Raw genomic sequence first — 22,432 nt, forward strand, 5'->3', positions numbered from 1 at the left:
TGACTGTCAGTAGTCTTCAGCATGCTATGGCAAGTTACCCTACTGATGAGGGATGTCTGGTCAAGTGACTTAATAGTTCTGTTTCTCCTTTCCTATCTGCTCAAAAGGGTTTTGGAGGGTTTTTTTGGGGGGTGGTGCTTTTTTTTCTTGTTGGCAAAAGTTTTTTTGCAAGTTGTAGAAGAAACTGTGCAAGCAGTGTTCTTGTTGCGTGGAGACTTGAAAAGATCCTCACACATAGGTGAACACAAGTGCTGATATGGTTGGTCATACAGCAGGTGGGATTGGGGAACTCACCTGAGTTAAAAACAAGGCAGGAAGGATGGTCCTTTTGGTGGCAGTTCTAGCATAGATCATGGTGCTAGCAACATGCAGAAAACAGAGCAAACTGCTTCCATCTCAGCACTCTGAGCATTCTTTTTTTGATGGCTTTATCTTAGTACTCACTTTTAATACACTTTTTCTGCTGTATAATGTGAATGTTGGTATTAGGATTGTTACTAGAATTAACTTTCTTCAGTTCAGAAGAATGTCCATTCATATAAAAAAATCCCAGAGGCCTTAAACTTTTTTCAAAAAGAGACAAAGGCCCCTCAAATGCCCCCAACAGTTCTGATAGTTACACGTTGCAGAGCTCTACGTGACAGTTTTCAAACAAACTGTATTTCAGTATTGTCTAAACAGTAATTTTGTTTCATGTATCTGTTTAAAAAAAAAAAGGGCATTTTATGGTAATCTGTGGAAATTTTCCATGAAGTAAAACTTCTGTTGTTGAACCAACTCCTGCTTTTCTTTCAGTGTCTTCTAATACTGTACTCTGCAGCTCATGGGAAATAAGTTCCCTTAAGAATCATACGGGAAACAGTTTGATGGGTAAATATCTTAAACATTTTAAAGCTCTTTCCTGTTCTACACTGGAATAAACTAGGTATCTTCTGCAGTGAAGTTAAAACCAGGAGGAAGATTCTGCTTTTTAATAGCTAGTAGTTTGTACAGTGCTTAAAGCACTCCAGGCATAAAAAAAGCAGTGTTTAAGTGCTTGTTAAAGCAGGGAGGATTTTGGTCCAGGTCTTCCACGTTGCAGAAGTAGCATCTCTGACTAGTTCTAACGAGGAATTTATAAGCACATCTATATGTGTTGAGACTGAATTCTTGGTCTCTTATGTTAAGAGCTTCAGCTTTTGTAAGTTGGGTTAGTCAGTTTTTCTGTTTTTACCCCTCTCTCCAAAAGAAAAGCCTGAAAATTTTGCAGAAAAACTTGAACAGTTTGTAAACTCTGTGGGGTGAAGAAGAAACAAGATTAGATTCATTATTAGTTTAATGAAGACAGTTAATATTCTGCAGATTGGAAATTTTAGGAATTGAATCATGTTAGTCTTTTTCCTTTATCTCTTGGAAAGGAACAAAAAGATCAGGCTTGAACTTAGTTTGCACATATTGGTACTGTGCATTGGGCTATTTTGTTGCCTTTCTAGCTGTGATATAAAGCCAGCTATATTTTTAGATGATTTTTCATTCATGTGAATTATGTGGACTTTCTGAATGACTTAATTGTCTCATGTGATCTAGCCTTAAATACCTTCAGTTAGTAAGGAATGTTCTTATAAACAGACAGCAAAGCTGCTTAAGGGGTGTAGCTATTACATGTGAACTGACTATAAAAGCAGGCCTTCGTTATGCCATCTCTATATAAATAAATGCAGAATTAATCTAAATCTATGTGAATTTGAGTTTTATATTAAATGTGTTCATTAGGGAGATATAATAGTTTTTATTTTGAAGAGTTAAGGGAATATCTGTAAACCTGAAATAACCTTTGAAACCCAATAGCTGTTACTTTCTTGGCCAGATTTTTCGAGCATTACCAAATACAGTATAGTACAACAGCTGGATCAAGGATTTAATTCCTTGGGTGAGAACTACTATGCTCCAGAAGTCTTCAAAGTGAAATGGCTGGTGCTGATGTTCAGAGAATGCCACCCTAAACTCTGAAGTCATCTGTTTTGAGTGGTTTGGGTTTTTTTTAAATACATGGTGTTTTCCTGAGGTAGTATGTTTGTCGGAGTAGAGAATAGGATGCAAAAAACTGAGACACATGACAACACGGTCTTAATGTATTCCAGATTGGTCCCTTCAGCTGTCAAGTAAGTGTATCAGTGTATTTGCATGCATGTTCCTAGTGTTCCTCCCAAACTTGGTCTTCTGAAAATTAACACTTTTTGAGAAGGTTGTCTCTTGTTCCATGCTGAAAATCAGCACTGCTTCCTGTGCCTTCAACAGATATCTTTACAAAAAACAATGAATTTTGAAACCCCAAGGCTTGCTATGGAGTAACAGTGGGCCAGCTCTGTTCAAATGGTGGTATTCTGCTGGGAATTTCTCAAATCGGTGGACTGAAAATGTTGGGATTATTATTACAACCCCAGCAATGAGGATTTGATGTGAGTCATATCAGTTTTCCTATAGTGGCAGAGCATCATTCATTAAGACCTTTTGTAGCATAACCCAAATGGCTTTCACACTACAAGGTCTTTTTCTTCTGTTAATGCTTTTAAGGAAGGACCTGTGTTCTGGATTGTAAGCTAGATATTTCAGTGATGTTTATTATTATTTGATTCCAAACTTCTGTGAGAAACCTGCTTTCCAGCTCTGCACAGCCATACTCCAAACTCTTGGTGACACAGAAGTATGCAGACTTTCTATGGAGGGAATGTTTATAGTTCACTTCTGTGGTGTTTATTCTGATGTTGGGAGGAATGACTGTAGTTCTCTTCCATGGTATTTATTTTGATGTTTCACAATAACAAGCCATACAAGAGAATAACAGAGCTGTGGTTTTCTCATGCTTGTCTAAATATTGAATAGGTCAGCCTCTGCATGAATAGAAGGAGCAGCTGAAATGGATATCCACAGATTCTATCAGCTCAGACAAAGGGATGCTTAAAGAAAATTTGCCAGTGTTGGGAGCTGGAGTTCAAGGTTTTTCTAGCATGGAAGTCTGTCCTAATGGCTTTAAATTATAGACCTCATTGTTAGGATTAGCCAGAGATGGTGCTTTTATTATTATGCCATCTGAACTAATTTTAAAACATGTAAATTTTTACTATTTTTTTCAGTAATTAAGAGGACAATAGATTTTTGTTTTGTTAGGAGACTTCAGAGCTTTGACTGACCATCAAGGTCACATACCAGTATCAAACCATTTTACCTTTGTTATTCCTAACTGAGTTGCTGTGTGCAGTGCTGAATTATGTCACCACCTTGAAAATACCATCCTGGAATTTAGTTCTTTCTCTACTATCTTCTTGTCCCTTCCCTCTCCAGTTAAACCTAGGTATGGATCTCTTCTGATGTTCTCAGACTTGTTTTTTTCTTTGACTCTCTGGAGTTGCTTAGATTGTGCACATTGTTTTATGTGTTTGCAGTAAACAGTGAATAACTGGGTGCCATTGTACTGGATTTCTTCCTTAACTTTGAGGTGAAGTGTATGACGTATCTCAAAGCTGACTCTTGATGTCCTCTTACAACATATTTTTTTTAAGTTATTTTGAAGTCCTCTGACTTGTTCCTTCTAGCTTTAAGTCCTTTCTTTCCCCATATTTCTTAAGATATTTTTCAGCAGATACAGTAGCCACCCATATTGCTATCATTGACCCCTGTTAGGGAGAAGAGTTGACATAAATATTTGAAAGATCATGGAACTGTCCCAGAGACATGAAACTCGTGGATCTTGTGTCAAAGATGGTTCAACAGCTTGTAAACTGAATGTACATCTAAATTTTTGTCTGCGCACCTGGGGCTGTGAAGAACATACAAAGCCTGCAGAGAGAAGTGAAACACACATGTTGTGAGTTGTCTTTAATTTGCTTTGTGAACCTCGGGAGCCTTAATCAGAGTTGATAAACCACCAGCATGTCTTAGGAGATGTAGTTGCCTCAATTGCTGTTATTTGCAATGTTGCTTTTCAGTAGAGGCTGTCTGGGTACTGGTTATTGTTGGTCTGAGGCCACAGATGAAGAACAGTTGCACAGTACATATAAATAAGTATTGTGTGAATAAATAATTAATAGATCTGTAAGCTGTGGCCTTACGGGAAACTCTTATTTTTCCTCTGTTCTTTGGGGCCTGAGCTCACAAGGACTTGTGTATATACCTAGCCTGTTACTGAACAGTGGAAGTCCCTAGCACAGAGGTAGCTAGTTTTTTTGACACATCTGGCTAGATCATTGAAACTTCATATTTTAAGGCATGCTGTCCTAGTATTAGTGACATTATTCACTGTTGTCAAGTAACAGTTTTTCTTTGAAGCACTGTAGGATTTTCACTGAGGCAATCTAACAAAAATGCCATTTTGGAAGGAACATCCTACTCATGGAAAATAACTTGCTGCTCCCTTAAGTTAAAATGAAATTATTCTTGTGGTGTTTTGTTGCTGTTCCCAATTCTGGAAGAGTGCAGACAATGTAAATGCCACCACTGTTGCGTGAGAGACAATCAGCCTGATTCTTGTAGCTGTTTGCCTGGAAATCCACTGCAGCATCACCTTCTGGTTGGTGGGCTGCTGACTTTATAATGGTTAAAAGCTTCTGTGTACTAGAAGAAACCTAAATTATTTACCACTTTTAGTTCCCGCTCTGAGGCAGAAAGAGGTTTGCTTTTTTTCTTCAGGTGAGGATTGGAGCTTAAAATAAATCCTGAAGCTGCAGGCTGTATTTGGCATGGCAGTGGGTATTGCTGCCTGCAGGAAGGTTAGCTTTTCATACTGGAGCGCTGGCTAGAGCAGGGTGGTCACAAGAAGATGGAGAGGGGGCAGTCACTTTCCAGAAACGCAAATGAGGACACAAATGAACCTTTGGCTCTTAGTTAGGCTCCTGCTTCTCATGTCTCTCTTTGCCTAAGCAATCACCTCTCAGTTCTTCCTGAACTAAAGCATGCCAGTAAAATCCATCTGTCCCGCGCTGTCCATGCTGTGTTATGACACATAGCCACTTGTCCTCTGCGTGGGCTTCTCAGATCTAAAGGTCTAGCCTCTAGTTTAGACTTCTTTGCCATGAGACACTTCCTGTGTTCTGATGGCTTTCTTAGTGATTGCTGGATTTGAAAAGAGGAACAGAGACAGCAGAAGCGTATACAGATACTGCAGACTTGGCCTCACAAGGCTGAATTGAAGAGCTTACTGATGCCAGTGCCCTTTGCTCCTTTCTTGTCACCTTACTAATGTTCCCAGGAAGTGGCAGATATGCTAAATCTGCTGGGGTTAAAATAGATCTAGCCCCACCATCAATCTGATTGTGTCATCAGGTATTGATGCACTTAGCAACCCAGACTGAATTACGTGGTCATAACAGGCTAGAGCCCCTTTGTCCATGTTGATCACTCATTTTGCCCTTGGAGTTGGAGGGAAGACAGTGGTAAAGTGCTAGTAAATACATATAGAATAAAAAATAAAATCTGTCAGTCCTTTTGTCCTCTGGGCTATATATCCCTTCCTATTTTATTCTGCTGTTTTCTGGTGCTATTTTCCATCACCCTTATCAGATGTCAAGATAGAAAAAGACCTCTCTGTGATCTTCATGTTATGCATGAAATGTAGACAGTGCGAGTTCCTGGCATGCTGTGTTAGGATCCCATGGTTTACATCCTGACTTTGTACCCTGCTGGCACCAGGCATTAGGTGGTCATAGGAGTACAGGCGCAGACTTGGAGGTGCTGTTTGCCCAAGCTGAGGAAACAATGCTAGCAGATGCACAGCCACCACAGCAGAGTGTACTGTGGTGTAACATTGGAGGAACATTCTGTGAGTTAAATCTCTCCTGGGAGCTATTTAGACAGGGATGGGCAGTCCTCTCGCTGGCTGCTGTCAGAGCTCTGAGTGTTGGGTGCTACATGAGACTGACATGCATCTCTTGCTTTTTATTAGTGCTGTCAGGTCTGCTTCTGCATAAAGCAGACTTGTTTTAGGTTTGTGGAGTTTAGCAGAATTCCAGCTCCAGAGGCTAAAAAGGCATTTTGCTTAAATCAGAAGTGGTTTTGGTTTTTTTTTAAATATACTATGTTGTGTCTGTTTCTTCATGGCCTATTTCTACTCAAACTAAGGGTGGGAAAGAGGAGGCAGTGAAAGTATTTGTGTATCTCTCTAAGAGGAGTTTTGGCCTCTGCTACAAGGGCTTTTATGTCCCTATAGAGCTTTTATCTGCTCATACTTTGCCTGGTGATTCATTCCTTCCTCAGTCTCCAGACTGGTTCATTACATCACGCTTGCCCTCTAGAGATTATTTGTTCTAGTTCCTACTCCTAGGAAGAAAGTTATGGTTTCAGTGGGGTACTTCAACTTTCTTGGTTTTACAGGCTGATGAGAAGTTCTTTACCATTTATCCCAGGCACTATTGCAAGGATGGGGAGAGGTGGTGGGATGTTTTTTGGGTGTGGGTTTTTTGTCGGGCTTTTTTTGAACCTGATAGGACTGTTTCCATCTTGGTGAGCATCAAATCCAGGTGGGGAGAGAACACTTACTTCATGGAGCAGTCCCTCCCTTGGGGAGCTGAGGAGGGCAGGAGGAAAATAAATGGGAGTTCTGTGGATGCCCTGGCAGAAGGGTAAAACCTGCTGTGGCTGGGTGTTGAATGGTTTGAAGACTAGCTGTAGGCCTGCTCAAAATCTCAAGATGCCTTCATTAAGAGAGGATTTGACAATACCGATCTAATATTTGAAGAGACGGGCTAATGAACTACGCTGAATACACAAGGCTGCTGTAATTTGCTGTAACAAGCCTTCTGGTTTACTGCTGAGTGCAGTTTCCAGGTATAATAATCTTCCAGCACAGAAAGGAGACGATGTCTTTGATAGTGGTGTTGGATTAGGAAAGTGTCTGGATCCGCAGGCTGTTGGAAAGATAGATGAACACACATTGCTAGTGCCAAAGCTCTTCAGACTAGAAGGAATAGATGAGGATTTTATAGCAGTAATGACATGCATGCCCTGCTGTGTGCAGAGGCTGCCCTGGGAACCAAACAAAAAAAGCTAATTTACTGTCTTTGTACTTATTTTGAATGGTTTTGTGCAGACCAAAGACGTATTATAGTACTTCAGAGTTGGTGGTACATCACTGTGCTGGGAAATAAGTATTTTGGTACATGATCATAAAACATTCAGCAGTATTTTCGTGCAGTATGCTGTGGAGGTTGGCTTGATGGGTCTGATGGGCTCGATGCTGGGCTGCAGCTCTTTTGCTTTACTTACAATGAGCTGCTTTATTGTCACTGCGCTCGGCTGTGTGATGTTAGAGATACCCGGAGACCAGGATAAAGCGACAAAATGCTATTTTCTAGTTCTAGCTGATGTGGTAAATAACCACTAGAGAATTTAAAATGTTATGAGTCTTGAGCGAGTAAGGCATACTATTAAAATATAATAGATTTGTGGTAAGGAGAAGACAGGTAAGGCACCACTGGGATGAGACCAGTCAGTGTCATTATGTTTGCATTGGGTTATACCTGCTTCAGAGTAAGTTGTGTTAATGGTTTCCTGAAGTGGAAAAACTGTCAGAGGGATAGGTGCTAGAGAGCATTAGCTGTGGTTTGGTGAAATGGTAGAAGTGCGGGATCAATGGAAATGTTACCTAATTTTGTTGTCTCTAAAAAGATACAAAGGCTGTGGAGGGCAGCTCTTCAAGCAACCCAAAAGAAGGTGTGAGCTGTTACTGTCTTGTGTCCTGCGTTGGCTGTGAAGATACTTGTGTGGTCCCTGCTCCTGTGGCTGCCTGGCAAGGCAGCTACTGACTGTAGGCAAAGAAGTGAAATGTTTCCCTTTACACAGGAAGGTGGCCAGTGCAAGTCTGTAGTGCCTTAGCAGCATGTATTTATAGTCGTGGTCATAGGTGAAAAATGTGACATTTTCTAATCTCCGTAAAACAGGTACTCCTCTATTTTATAGTTTCTAACTCTATTTTTCATTTTATTTTTGCTAGTGGCAGCTGAAAGGGACCAAGGTATATGCAAAAATTCTGGGCTTATTAAATAGTAAGAAGAAATATTTTTTAAGAGGGCTAATTAAATATGGAGACAGCATATATTTTGAAGGAACTCCTGTAACACTGCTTGTTTGCTACAATGTTTGGTGCCTTCAAAACCCAGATGGCAGAGATCTGTTTTAATATGAAATTGATGCCTGCTTCCTTGCTCCTCTTCTGATAAATGGAAGCATCTGCGGTGTTGTGCTGCCAAGCTAAATAGTGTTTCCCTTAAACAGATCTCAAATACTGAATTGTTCTTAGAGAATAGATGTGTTTGTGGATTTGTTAACACTTTAAATGTTGATGTAGTATTTAATGCCAAAAGAAACTCTGGTAGAAAATGTTAGCTGATAAATCTGTTTTGATAAATTCATGTCAATTGAAAGAAACTGTTTAAAAAAAAAAAATGCACCCTGAAAGGATTCTTGGAGAGGAGAGCTGAAATACGCCTCCAGAAATATTCAAATAATCTCCCTAACAGTCTCCAAAGAACAATTACGTGGTCTGTGACATTGCTGGAAGATGTATTCAGCTGGGGAGACCACCCACTTCCTCCTCCCTCCTCATCTTCCTCCTCCCTTTTCTCCTTTTCTAGCTCCCAGCCCCACGGAGTCCCGTAGCAGATTAAGCATCAACACTGTGATGCAATTCAGAGGCTGTTGGTTTTCTGAATCACTAGGTCGGTTTTATTCTGAGGACAAGCTTTGTTTCCCCAACATCTGGTGAGGAGAAGCTGCCAGCAGCATTTATGCTGTGGATGTCTGCTTTTACTGATTTTTTTGCTTGTCTGTGCATAAGGAATACAAGCAAAGGAACGGAGCCTTGATTATTTCTTCAAGCCTGTTTTCTTTAGCAAGAATTGCCTCACTTCTGTCAGCAGTGATTTAAAAACATAGTATATGACAGTACATGGAGGCTATTTCTTGCTTGTTTATCTTCCAATTGCACTGAAGACATGTTATGGTCCCCGAAGTTTTCCTTATCCAACATGCGTGTACGGCTGACAGCGAAGGGGTTGCTCCGAAACATTCGTCTACCTTCTGGCTACAAGAAAAGCACTGTTATATTTCATGCAGGTTTGTGGTTTGTTTGTTTGTTTGTTTTTTTTAATATGAGGAGTGTGTATTGAGGGAATATCTTGTTTACTTCAACAGTAGCTTATTTTTAGCAAATAAAAACTGTATTGGGCATGGAAGTTTTTGAATTTCATAGAGAAGTCTGACTTTTGAGCAAAGTAGTTTCATATTTGAAGTCCGTGTGTGCATGCACCTGTGCTGAGCGGCTCGTTTGGAAGATGGTTATTCTGTTTATGAAATGCAAATTGGAATTTGCTCTTTCCTCCCACAAGTCCAAAAATAGAATGATGAAGTCTGTGCTATTAAATATTTATCTAATCATTTTAATGATTATCTGCTGGGAGTGCTATGTCTTCTATACCTTGATTGGGTGCCGGGGGGAAACAGGGAAGTGGAATGAATACAGGCTGTCATGATGCGGCTGTCTGTGAGAAATAGTTGAATACTTACATGTAGGTATCTGTTATCATACACATCATGTTAAACATGTCTTATGTGCAAGTAGGACAAGCAAACTTTTATGCTCACTTGTGTTGATAACAAACCTAAAAAGTATGAAGTTTTAGAGACATTCAACACAAGTGTGTTTAACACCCACCCACCCCCTGCAAAAAAAACCCAAAGCAACAAAGAAAAAAAAACAACTACACAAAAAAAACACCACAAAATTCTTAGCTGCATCTGACCTGATTTTCATCTTCAGTGGCAGGTAAAGCAAAGCGAGTATCTGGAAGGGGAACAAGATTATGGAAGCTGAGCTTTGTTCTAGGACATATGTGTGTTGTTTTGGCAGAGGGTGGCAGTTGTTTGTTTTTATCTAAGATACATGACATCTAGAGAAAATTATGGCAGCCTGCATGTTACATAAGTCTTTCTCCACTGCACTATTTGTAATTTTCTTGCATTTTATTTAGGGAGGAGCAAGCAGCTACATAAACTAGTTTTGCAGAAGCTCTTCCTCTCAGGCATTTCCTTTCTCTCTTGAACACCACCCTCTTTGCTTTTATTTTTTGGAGTTCAGTTCTACCAGTCAGCTTTCCTTCCTGTCCTGGCATTTCACATAGCAGCTTAAACCACTTGCCTTGTCATTACTTATCCCTGGCAAAGTAAATCTGGTTTCTGAGTTGCTCCTGGATGATAAATTCAGTTATGAACATAATACAGGCTGACTATCCAAACATAATATAGGCTTCTGTTTGCAGCTTGCTTGCATGTCTTTAAGCTAGGATTAAAATACCTTGATGCTAAAAGTTCTTACATAGGGAGTCTTTGTGCATATACCTACATCCTTGATGTTGTTAACATTGTGAAATTTCCACGTAGCATGTATTCCAGGGACAAAAATCCTAAAAGAGAAGGGGGGGAGATAATATTTGATCTTCCAAATGTTCATTAACTTCTACTGAAATTTGTATAATTTTGAAAAATAAAAATAGATGTCAGTGCATATATCAAGGGAATTTTACAATAAGAATCCATTTGTGGTTTTGTTTCATTTGAGTGGATGTGAAAGCATAAACCTGCCTGCAGGATGCATCTGTTAAATACAGTATGTAAAATAGGTTGCTAGCCCTGTGTTCCAGTTAAGCAGCACTTTACTAAATAAGAAGTGCTGAATAGACCTTCTGTGTGTTTTCTGTGTGCAGTATGTACAGGCTAATGGTATAGCACTGAAAGCTTAGAGAGGTTTTTGTCTTGTCTCCTCCTTCTGCTTTGCTGTCCCTGTGTCTTGTAGAAAGTCAGTGTCTTAGCAGAAAGCTGACCAGTGGTTAGCTGGAGCTGAATATACCAATAAAGTAGGGCATCTGAAAACCGGGTCATATTCTGTAGTGGAAAGTGCAAGTATGTATATATATACTCTGGTTTTAGAAACCGTGGAATGCATCAAAGCTTGTTAGTCATTATTTCAGGTTCATAAAACTCAGCAATAGTAGATCAGGCAATGACAATGTATATTACAAGCATAAAAGGTTCTTTTTTTTTGTTGTTAAATACTGGGAGGAACCATATTTGTTTTTGCAGCGCCAGTATGAGTATATTTTCTTGTAGTGGTTTAATTGGATTAAAATGACGTGTGGCTTCTTTCCAAGGTCACACAAGCATTGAGAAATAGAATACACTAGGGACTGTATCAACAAATAAGGGAGGGAGTAATTGAAAAAAGGAATTTTAGGGTCCATGCAGGTATATGAATATGTATGAGTGTTATGTAAGCAACATTCGGTTCCAGTTTTGGTCTAGATTGCACTTTTCATAAGCAGTATTACTGATTTTATCCTTTGCTCCCTTTCATAATAGCATAGACCGACTGCCTTGTATGACTGTAGAGCATCCTTGAGATACTCAGGGCAATTGTTGAAATGTAGAGTTTTAAAGTAGTATAGAGCACAGGTCAGGTTGGATTCTTCTGTTACCGTGTCCTGGCTGACAGTTCACAGTGCAGTAAATTGTTGAAGTTAGGATGTTAGCACTATTGGGAGGAACAGGATGGAACTCGCTCTTGGGTTTTCGTTCTGACTTGAGGATATTTTGCAGCAGCCTGCCGCAGTTTCTTCACAATATGTAGTATGGCTGGACATCCAGGTGTTTATACTGGTGTGAAGTTAGTCTAGCTCAGTCATTGCATTTAAGTGAAATGGATCCTTCGGCCAGAGTGCGTTTCACTGCTTGTATGTTGTCCATGTGGATGTGTCAAAGTAACAGTAGTTCAGATATCTTGCAGCGTAAGTATATAGCCTACTCAGGGGAAACTAAATAAAATTGGAATTTTTTTCTAGGAATGGAATAAATCCAGAGGAAATTTTTTGTAAAATTTTAAGTGTTTCTTAAGGTCATTCAGCTTGTTGCCTTGTGTCTAACTTCCATCGCTGTATGTTCTACGCTGCTTCAAGGTCGTCATATCCACAAGTTTCTTCTCCCTTTAAATGGAGGCAGACATCAAAGTGTCATTTTTCTCACCTACTGGAAGTATAGTACACAGGCATTATTAGCTGTATATGAGGAGTGTCTCTTCAGCAAAACAAAAACACTGAAATGCTTCAGGAAATACTTTATTTACCTATTCTGTGACTTGTAAAACTTATTTGTAGCAAGTAATTGCAACAAAAATCTCAACACTTCAGAACTGCATAAACATGATAGATACGAGTTAAGTATGAACCTGTCTTGCTTCCTTTATCAAACCATTAAGGATTTTCACCAAAGAGTGACTAAAGTGCTCTTACACTCTTCATGCATCAGTGGTGTGACAGAGTAAATCATCTTCTCTGTATGATTCTCTGGCAGTATAAACTGCCAGAGAAAGACGTTCTTCTATGAATGATTCAAAATAGTCATTTTGAATTACTTATGTTTTCTCTTGCATAAAGATAAAATCCTAGACAAGGAACTAGTTTAGCAAATGGAGGTCAAAGCTCTTGTGCCTTTTGTTCAGAGTTTTTTCAAGCTTTGTATACTGAACTGTACTGTTGCTTTTGTGGTAAACTCTATTGTCTCAAAATGCTTTCATCCAGCCCTTCTTGCTGCTCTTCCTCTTTCTCCTCTTCCCCTAAGCAAACTGTACTTATACTCTTATGTCTCTGGTGACTTCCATTGCTTACTAAACCTAGTTACTCTCTTACTACCTTGGGAATAAGAAGTGTCTCAGAGGACAAACAGTAGCTGATGTCATTACAACAATACCAATTTTAAAAATTTCCTTTTTGCCTAGCTAACAACAAGCAAATATCACAGGCCTGTTTATTTGAGCAGGGACATCCTTTTCCAATACAATTTCCTCCCTAAATCCTGCTTCAGATCACACTGGGAACTATGAAATTACTTCTGCACAACACAAAGCAGTGCTCTTAAAGGAATATTCTGACAGCCTCGGGTGTCATGAGTTGCTTAACCGTTCACATGCCTTCCCCCCCCCCCCCCCCCCCCCCCCAAAGAATAACTGAATTACTGATTAATGTCCGACACTACAGTTTAATATAGAACTGTAGAAAGATACCCAATATGCTCAACCCTACTAATAAGTCTAAAAGTCTGCTGGAGAGATTTGATACGGGATGAGTATGTTAAATATTTGTGTCACCTACCAGGGAAAAATTCAGAAGTAAAGCTAGCTTATCTATTCTGAGCAAAAGAAGTTGAACAGCTGGAAACCGTTCATCATGGGGGATTTTGGATTTAAGCATGTTCCTGTTGAAGTCAGTGAGACTCTTTGCGCCTGGCTTCATCTGTTCAAGACTGGGTACTAAATGACCTGCCTGATGTGCTTGATTTCAATCTTAATAGGTCATAGCTTCAGCAGGCATGTAGGTGGTACCTAAATGGTGGTTCTTATTTTCAGAGGGTAGGGCTCTGTGGTTTGGAGTTTATAAGTATAGTTTGTACTCTATACAAGTCTCATCCAATTGATGCATTTATCATGGGTATAAAATGAAGACAACACTAGTTCTTTTCAAAGGAAGCCTGGACAGCAGAAAGGAGCTGCTAAAAAAGAAAAAAGGAAACCACCACAACCAACCAACCAAAAAACAACACATCAAAAAAAGCCAACAAAAACCCCCACAAACCAACAAAAAACATGCCAAAGTCAAAACAATAACTTACATGTGATGTTAACACTTAAACTGTGCATATATTTAATAAAGCATGAAAATGAATGTAAATGAGGAGCTTTGCTCAAAAAAATCTTCGGAGAAAGAAGAGCTAGAGCACTGTAAAAAGCAGATGCATGGCAGCTTTTGCATTCTGGCTCCACTGTAGTGAGTGATGTTGGATTTTGTTATTCCTTCACTTAAACAGATTAATTATATGTGAAGGATGCCTCAGGTATTTGTCAACGTGAAATAAATAGAATTGCTGCTTCAAGCTCAACTTCATAGAAGAATAGTTAATTGGAGAGTAAATGTAAAAGACCTAGCAAATTATCTCTGCTAATACCACTGCATATTCTAATTGTGCATTTGTTCCCACTTGATATGTCTAATAGGTGAAAAGGGTCTGGCTGCAACTTCTATTGCTGTGAAGTAGGTTGGGGTTTGAAAGTGACAGGCAGCTACAATTACACTTAAAAACCTGAATAGCTTTTAAATTACTTCGGGGGATTTCCAGTGTGGTAAAACTGGACTTAAACTTCTAAAAGCTGCCTCTACCAGTTTTGCAGCTGGTACAAATGAATCTGTTACCATAGTAGAAATTATTTGTCTGAATGCTGCAAGCCAAGCATTACTACCTATTCAGTCCTTTAATTTGAACTTTCTAAGGTGTAAAGCAATAGCTTTTTTGAGGGAAATGATACCGTGAAATTTCAGTGCTAGAATGCAACATTTTGAGTATTTGTAGCCAATTGGCTCACTGTTTTGTGTTACTCTTCTTTCTTTGTTGGCACAGAAAACTGTGATATGGGAAGGGGGTGGAAGGCAAGTTTCTTGCAATTAATCAAATATAATTATACGTTAAGTACTGTGGAGGCACTACTGAATAGATTGGGACCAAACTTACACTCTCACCACTCTCATTGCAATCAATGGCAAGAGATGACAAATTCTCTTTCTAGATTGGCTGTTAATTTAGAGTCGTGTAATGAAGCAGTGTCTCTCCACTGTTTTAATTATTTTAAAAAATTCTAATCCCCGAGTGACATGATGCATAGGAAAAACCTAGGTCCAAAGTTGATAGATTTGATGCCTTTAGGAAAAGTGCTGGTGTTTCAAACAGCTCTTGACTGTTTCACTAAATAGCATACCAAAAGCTAACTTATTTGGAAAATTATTTGCAAGCAGACCCCATCTCTCTTGGCTTGTCTTCTCCCAGAACAAAATTCAGTGAAGGCTGCATTGGTCAAGCTGGCTAGCTCGCTGAATTCACCTTACCTCTGTTTGTTCTTCTCTGGGTGTATCTGCTGTCCTGTCAATGGAGTAGTGTTGTCAGAAAGATTTGATTGAATTAAATCTTATTTTTAAGAGAAGGTTAAGTTATTATTTTTACCATGATAATATGGTAAACTAGTGCTGCAGAATTATTAATGAATGATTTAGATTAGTTAGCATAATCAGTACAGTACCTTTCTAACCATGTCCACCAACAGTGCTCTTCCCCATTATCTTTTCCTGGTCATGGAGTATTGTTTCTGTTCTTCATCCTACAGGGAGAAGAAAATAGTATTTCATCTTTTGAAAAATGAATGCATCTGCAGTATAATTTACATCTTTAAATCTTTTTTTTTTTTTTAAATCCTATTCAATTTTAGCTGTCCATACACAAATGTAGGAATAACCCACCTTAAATAACCTGGCTTGCATATGGCTGAGATGTTTCTTTACAGTTGCTATTTATGAACCTTTCATTGGTATCATCTTTACTGATGTCTAGTGGTTGTAGCAAGGGCGCCAATAACGTTGGGTCCTGTGTTCAACTCCTGGTTAAATTTATTTTTGCTATTTCTTGCCATGGTAGTATGCTGCTTATACATTTATAGCAAGTAAAGGTTCTTCCTCAAGATGCTCGTGTAAACAGTTCGTATGTGATGTTATGGAAATACTTCTAGTTAGGCAGGAAACAGGACAGCTGGGAACATCTGTGGTGAAATTCTTTTAATGAAAGCTCATCCTTTTCTTAAAGAGATCTAGCAGTCCTTCAGTAGAAAAGTTGGGAAAGTGGTACAAAAAATACTCATTAATGACTTCACTTCTTTAATAATATTTTCAGATGCTCAGTAGCCTTCATTTTTATCTGTGTGTGAATATTGCTAATATCAGAAGCACTTAAATTATTAAAAAATGTTATGTTTATACTTATTACAAGAATAGACTTTGTGCTAAGCCTTTTCAAATATTTGAAGTAGTAAAACAGAAATATTGGAAATGTTTCCAGCACTTACTTATAAAGCCCAGTTGCAAATTATTCTACTCCAAATAAAACAACACTAGAAAACTTTGCTTTTCTTAGCCATAAGCATGGGCCACTTGTGTAACCCATATAAAATCAAGGCTCGCTTATTTCCACAAATATTACTGTACAATCTACTGCCTGCTTAACTTGCTTATCAAATTAAGACATTCTGCCACTTAAAAAAAAAAAGTCCTAATATGAAATGAATAGCATAATCCTATTAAACCTGTATTCCTCTGTCTCAAGAGGGACCTCTCAGCTAGGACTTTGGGTCAAGGAAGACAAGATGCCTGTGTAATGTGCACTGAATTTTTCTTGCTGCATTTGCAAGAAAAATTGCTACAGTGGCACAAGTAGAGGTGTGTTTAGTTAGAGATCTTTCATAGGGATTAGCCTCACATACGGGTTTTGGTCTTTGCAGTAAGTTATGGGTATATCCCAGTGAACACCACAGTTATGTGAGGTATCAGCTCCAGAAAATTTCTGTAGTCTCCTTTCCCTCCCTCCCTGCGTACCACCCAATTAAGCAAAAACGTAAGTCTGCCATTTTTGTAGTTGTTTGTTAGCTTAAACAGAAGAGACTCGGGGGAACATTAAATGCAAAGAATGATGTGGTGAATGTTTTAAACCTCCTCCACAGCAACTGCTTGGTCTCTACAGCAGGCACGGCAAGGAATCACTCCTTGAGGGGGGCACTGGTACCTGTCGGGCAGCCTTTGCCAAAGCAATCTTTAATTGCACAGTTTGGTTAGGAGTCATTGGGAAGAGAAGTCCCTTAACTTCCAGGTGCGGTCAGCAAGCAGTGGAAGGACTCTCAAAGGGTGGGGACGTATTATATCTTGTGGCTAACAAAAGCACTGGGTGCTGCCCTGTTCTCCGTTTTGTTTTCAGCTAGGCAAGATGTTTTCGCATGGGCTCTGTTGGGTTGTGCTCAGGCTGTTCCTGAAACAATGGTGTGCAATGTTCTAGGCATGTCCCTGGGGAGACATCTTTACTGCTTAATAACAGGAAAACTGCTTAACATAACAGGAAATACACAAATGGGTCCTTAACTATGTTGTGGTGACTGCCAGGAATTGTGTAAGTGCATTTTGTGTGTCTTTTGAAAAGGGGTTGTTCCAGCAGCACTTAGAGCTGGTATGGGGCACTTGAGATGCCATATTTTCTGTCTTGCACTTGCACTGAAGCACAGAAGAAGATTGAGTTTGCGTGGATGGTTTTAATCAGCAGCAACTGAAGTGGTTCTATTAAGATGCTGTTTTATTCTGTTGACCAGCAAATTGTGTTTCACAGCTTAGGGTAGCTTTAAAGTACTGTTTCAAGGTTAATTTTAGACACATGTTCAACTATGCTCGTATTCCTTAAAACATGCTATGCTGCTGCCTCCTAAAATACATTTTCCTAAAGTTGTGAGCTTATCTCTAATTTTGGTGGCTGCTTAAATTTTCTTTCATTCTGCAGAGACTTTACTTCATGTTAACTATGTTGGTATAAATCAAAAGGATGAATAGCACAGATACTTAAACTGTCAATTGGAATAGTTGTTTATACATAAAAGTAAGAATACCTTGCGCTATGTGAACCAAACCAGTCAAGGTGGATTACGTGCAAATACCATTTCTAGTGCCTTAGAAAAACAGTACTGATCCAGAGTCTTAACCAAGCTATGAAACCATTGTAGAAATAGATAATCCTCTAGTTATGTATAGAAAAAGTTTAACGCAACTTCCCTTACGTGGTCTTCTAGACATGCCAGGGTAGTCCTCCGCAAATAGGGTAAATGTATGCCTCTGCTCTGTTGTGTGGAAATGATGGTACGGATTGACACTTTTTGCAAAGTAACTGCTTGGTTATTTTTTAGTTATGGGAAAACGCCTAATTTGGGACTGAACCTGAATGTATCAAATGCAGTCAGTGTAGCTGGGGAAGAGCAGCCCCTGGGTTGCCATTTTGGGCTGTGATTAAAACCAATTGAGATATTGATTGAAACAAGGTCATTGGGTGATACGATAGTGAACAATGTTCAAAATGCTACATGAGTATTTTCTACATAGCTCCTAAGAGCTCTAGGACTGATTCGTGATGGGATTTGGGAAGTTGAACAGTTACTGTAAACTTTACTTTTCTCCATTTCTAACCTATAAGCTTAATCATGCCTATATCATGACTGACTTTTTTTTTTTAATCCATGGGCAAAATTTAATGTCCTAGCTTGGTCTCTGAATTGTTTTATACTGTATTTTATACTCAGAAATTTGTGACTTCTCTAAGAAATGAATCTTTATGTACCAAAAGGAGAATTTGGATGTTAGCTCTTTATTCTGTAACTTGAAATTGCAAACCGCAGTCATCTATTTTATGAGGAAAATGTTGGAACTGAACTTTTTAGTGATCTTTTGGTAGATGAAGTATGATTATTATGGATAACTTAGCACTGATTGTAGTGCTTCCTACATGTTTAGAGGTGCTATCACCTCACTTTTTAAAAGAACAGCATAAGTTAATTTGAGTCTAATCTGGATTTACTTGTCTTTAAATGGATTTAAACTGAGATAGTTTCATAAACACAGGAAACTGTCAGTGGATATGTTCAGAAACAGTTTTGGCACAAAAGCAATATTACAAAATATAACCAAGGCTCTGGAGGATCTTTAAATTCCCACTGCCTGTCCTACTTTTTCTTCCATAATATCCTTTAGGCAGCATTTCAGTGCTATGTTTAAGTCCAGTGACATTTGTTACAGTCATATAACATTAGCTCATACTAGTGTGATTGAATAAATAGCTTCTGAGTTCAAACTAAAAGACACTCTGTCCTTTCCATCTGAGATAGCTGCAGATGCTGTACAAGAAATGATGTTGCGTATTAACGTGCTAGTCTTGTGGTCAAAAATGTATTTTACACGTCTCTTTTGTACAGTTTTTTTCAAGGAAAGATTATGGCTCCTTGCAAATTACTGAGCCTTATATAAACTCTTACTCTGAAAGACTTCTTGAGTAGTTCAGAAAAACTAGCGAGAAATACCAAATTCTTGAATCTAACATTAAGCTGAGCTAATAAATGTTCTGGCAGTTAACTAATCATGTTGGTTGTGAAGGAGGAATTGCTACATTGAATTAGGGGCAGGCACAGTTCCAAATTAGTTCTGGGTTGTTTGGGTTTTTTTTGCCTTTATTGCAACAAAATGGACCTCCATAGTACATAAGGAGAAACTGACTTGCAAACTTAAAGGCTTAGTGATCCTGTAAGGCTTAAAAATGCTACAAGAATCCTGTTTGGATGAGTTCTTCCTACAGTTAGCTGTTAAAACTTAGGGTTGTTGGAGCCAAGTTTGATACATAGATCTAGAATAAATTTATGATGCAAAAAATTGAGTCTGTTAACTTCTCTTACTTGGATTTGTAACAGTGTCTATCATAGTTTCTTGATGTTTATGCCTAGCATACTTCTAATGCTTGCCAGCCCTTTTGGAATGAAGCATGTTAAAAAGTAGTTGAAAAATAGTTAAGCTGTCTACGTATCTGACTTCCCAGAACATAGGAGACTGCCATGCATGTGTGAGAACAGGAGTGAGAACTTCTCAGCTAGCCTGTTAGTATCTGCATGAAATATGTGGCACAGAGATTATAGTCAGTGATTTAACCTATGTGAAGCCAGATCAGGTTTGAGCTGGAAGAAAAGATACCATGAAAAAAATGCAGGGGGGTGTTTTGTGGTAAGACTTGAAACAGTTGAGCAGTCTGGTGGAATGCCTTTTATGTCTAGGTAGTGTTTACCTTGCCTCAACAAGGAGTGATGTAAATGGTTTCTGGAGGTTTCTTCCAGCCCTGTGTTTCTGATGCTGAGTATGGTAGGGTGGACTACAGTATTAAGGAAGGAATGAGTTCAAGCATTGCAACTTAGATGGCTTCTTCCTTTCTGGTTGTGCTTCAGCCGTTTCACCCCTGATTGCATGTGGGAGCTGGGATCTTCAGAAAGGCTGGAAAAAAGGAGAAAGATTGTCTTGACATCGTTCTGCTCTGTGGTGTTGTGTAGGGGTTTCCTACACGTGTGGATATATAGCAGGCTTTTCCCTGTAACACTCACACACTCATGCATGCTCTCACGCTCGCTCTCTCACTCTCACACACACTCACACTCCCCCCCCGAAAGTCTCTTCCTGGATGTGAAGATAACCCATGTCTAAATATCTGCTAACAGTGAAATTGGCAGCCCTGAGTGTATCCAAGAAGGATGTGGAGGTAAGAAGAAGGGATCAGGATTTGCACTGGGGAGACAATTAATGGGATGTGGGAAGGGCTTGCAAATGGTATGAACTAATCATGGTGGGATTCCCTGTCCCAGTTGACTCTGGGCCCTGACTTTGTAGACAGAAGCTGCAGAACAAAGGGCAAAAATATGCCACGTTCTGTACTTGTGATGAAGCAGTAGAGGGCACCAGACAACAAGGAGCAACTTCTTGTACAGGAGGTGGAAATGGAGAGAAAAGACAGAAGAGAGGAAATAGGAGCAGAGTGGAGTGAGGAACATCAGTCTTAAATGTCACTCTGTGCTTAGTTCTCTGGGCAGGTATGCATTTCAGGGATGACAAGGCACAGCTGCAACTATTAGAAAGTATGCAAGAAAAAAGAGGACTGCTTCAGATGTCTCTTTGCCTACTCAGAGCAATACCTGAACTAGAAACTTACTTAAACGTAAACCCCTTATGTAACTGTAATTGACAGCTTCCAATATAGCAATTTTTTTTTCCTTGAAAAGATAGGGAATTCAGAGATTTAAGGTTGCCTGTGGTGTATATGATGAACTGATCTAGCAAAATTCAAATGCCTAAACCAAGGATAATAGATTGAGATATAGTTCACAAAGTTTAACTTGGTCCTTACTGGCCAAGGCATCAGCACACCGTAAGACATCCTCATGCAATTACTTTCCATCCTGTTGTCATCTTTGTCCTTAGAAATGGATGACTTGCTGCAGTGTGGTGTGTGTTTTTTTTTTTTAAGGTGGATGAAGAGTTGTTTTGTTAGTGTACGTGTGGCAATCCCTCTCATATCAAAACATCCATGCTCTACACTTTACATTATTAGTACAATAAACTAGTTCTACCATCTTCCCCCTCCTTTTCTTTTAGCTCAGACAGTGGTATGTAGCACTGTATGGTTAACTAGCATGTGTCAGGCTTTGTCCTAGTTCAGAACAAGCTAAGAAATCAAGCATCAGTATTGCTCTTGGTTAGTTAGAAAATAACCAGAACAACCCTGATCCACTGGTAGTCTAGCTGGTGCATGTCACAGTTGTCTTCTGTAAATTGCATAGCATTTCAAATTTGTTAATTTAGTTTGCGGTCATGTCTGATTGTATGGTGGGCTTATTAATATTTTTATCTTTGTAGTTGATGTGTGGCTCATATTCATGCTTGATATGTACTAGCTAGATGAAAACCTAATTCAATTCTAGATGTTACGGTTCCAGTAAACTTGACTAAATCTATTGTGAATGCAAAATTAAGACAAAATCACTTTGTATATTAAGTGCTCAAAACTCAACTAGTGTTTCTGTAAGATAGGCCTGTGGTATGTAAGGTAAAAAGTGTTATGGGCTCAATGCTGAAATTTCAGAGTATTAGTCAGGCTTGCATGTGTACTACGCATTTAACAGGCAGACATCTGTCTGATACATTAATTACACACTTAATGTTCAAGACTGGGACTCCTTTAAGTCCTTTGTAAAACATGACTTGTAAAGACTATCCCTTCCAATCTTCTAACCTGCTAGAAAATTTGGACATTGCTATTTTGAAGTGTTTTTTAAATTCTTTCCTGCCATCATTACTGACTTTGCCAATGCACCGCTACTAGGGTTGACAAAATGTGTGGCCATTTGGCATCATCTCACCCGATACTAACTTTGTCATCATCAAGACTGGAAAAGAAACAGCTACTGGTGAAATGACAAAGAAACACGTAATGCTAAGACAGGGTAGGGCACAGTTCAAGAGTCTTGATCACCAGACTTTCCTTCAAAACTTGCTCTTTAAAAAATGCACAGGCTGGTTGATCGGGCAGTTGCAGTGATGACATGAGTTGAGCTAACACTCATCTTTGTGCTTTTATTTTGGAAGCCACCAGCAATTTGGAAGGTAATGCATTTTCTCAGAGGTAGTTTAGGTATCTTTACAACATCATAATCTAGCTCCTTGCAAAGCTTCAGCATAAGGTTAATGTATGTTTTAAAACATACTCACATTTCTGAAGATTAAGGCTAATGCAACATGGAGATTCTGTATGCTTAATCATTATACTAACAGATCATACCAAATTACTGGCAAATGAAAATGTGTGTCGTTAACATGCTTCCTCTAGGGGGAAAAGCACTGCGTTCCAGGCAATCAGTAATGCATTTGATAATGTCCTAAAACAGTTGTACGAGCTTGAGAGCCATATTCCATAGGACAGGTGACATTTT

At 39.0% G+C, this 22,432-nt stretch overlaps 1 protein-coding gene across 2 annotated transcripts in view; it reads left to right on the forward strand.

Annotated features, from left to right (window-relative positions):
• MTUS1 (microtubule associated tumor suppressor 1) overlaps positions 1–22,432 on the forward strand; it is a 92,442-nt gene that overhangs the window by 28,475 nt on the left and 41,535 nt on the right. Inside the window, exon 1 of one of the 2 annotated variants that reach the window (XM_009335129.1) lies at positions 8,623–9,084. The exons of the other annotated variant lie outside the window; for it this stretch is intronic. Within the exon in view, the coding sequence (XP_009333404.1) occupies positions 8,964–9,084 (121 nt within the window). The 5' untranslated portion in view covers positions 8,623–8,963. Of the gene's footprint in view, positions 1–8,622; positions 9,085–22,432 lie in introns of those variants that run through there. 2 annotated transcript variants of the gene reach the window in all.

The sequence above is a fragment of the Pygoscelis adeliae genome, unplaced genomic scaffold, assembly GCF_000699105.1.
Source record: "Pygoscelis adeliae isolate BGI_AS28 unplaced genomic scaffold, ASM69910v1 Scaffold21, whole genome shotgun sequence".
In the NCBI taxonomy this organism is placed as follows: Eukaryota; Metazoa; Chordata; class Aves; order Sphenisciformes; family Spheniscidae; genus Pygoscelis; species Pygoscelis adeliae.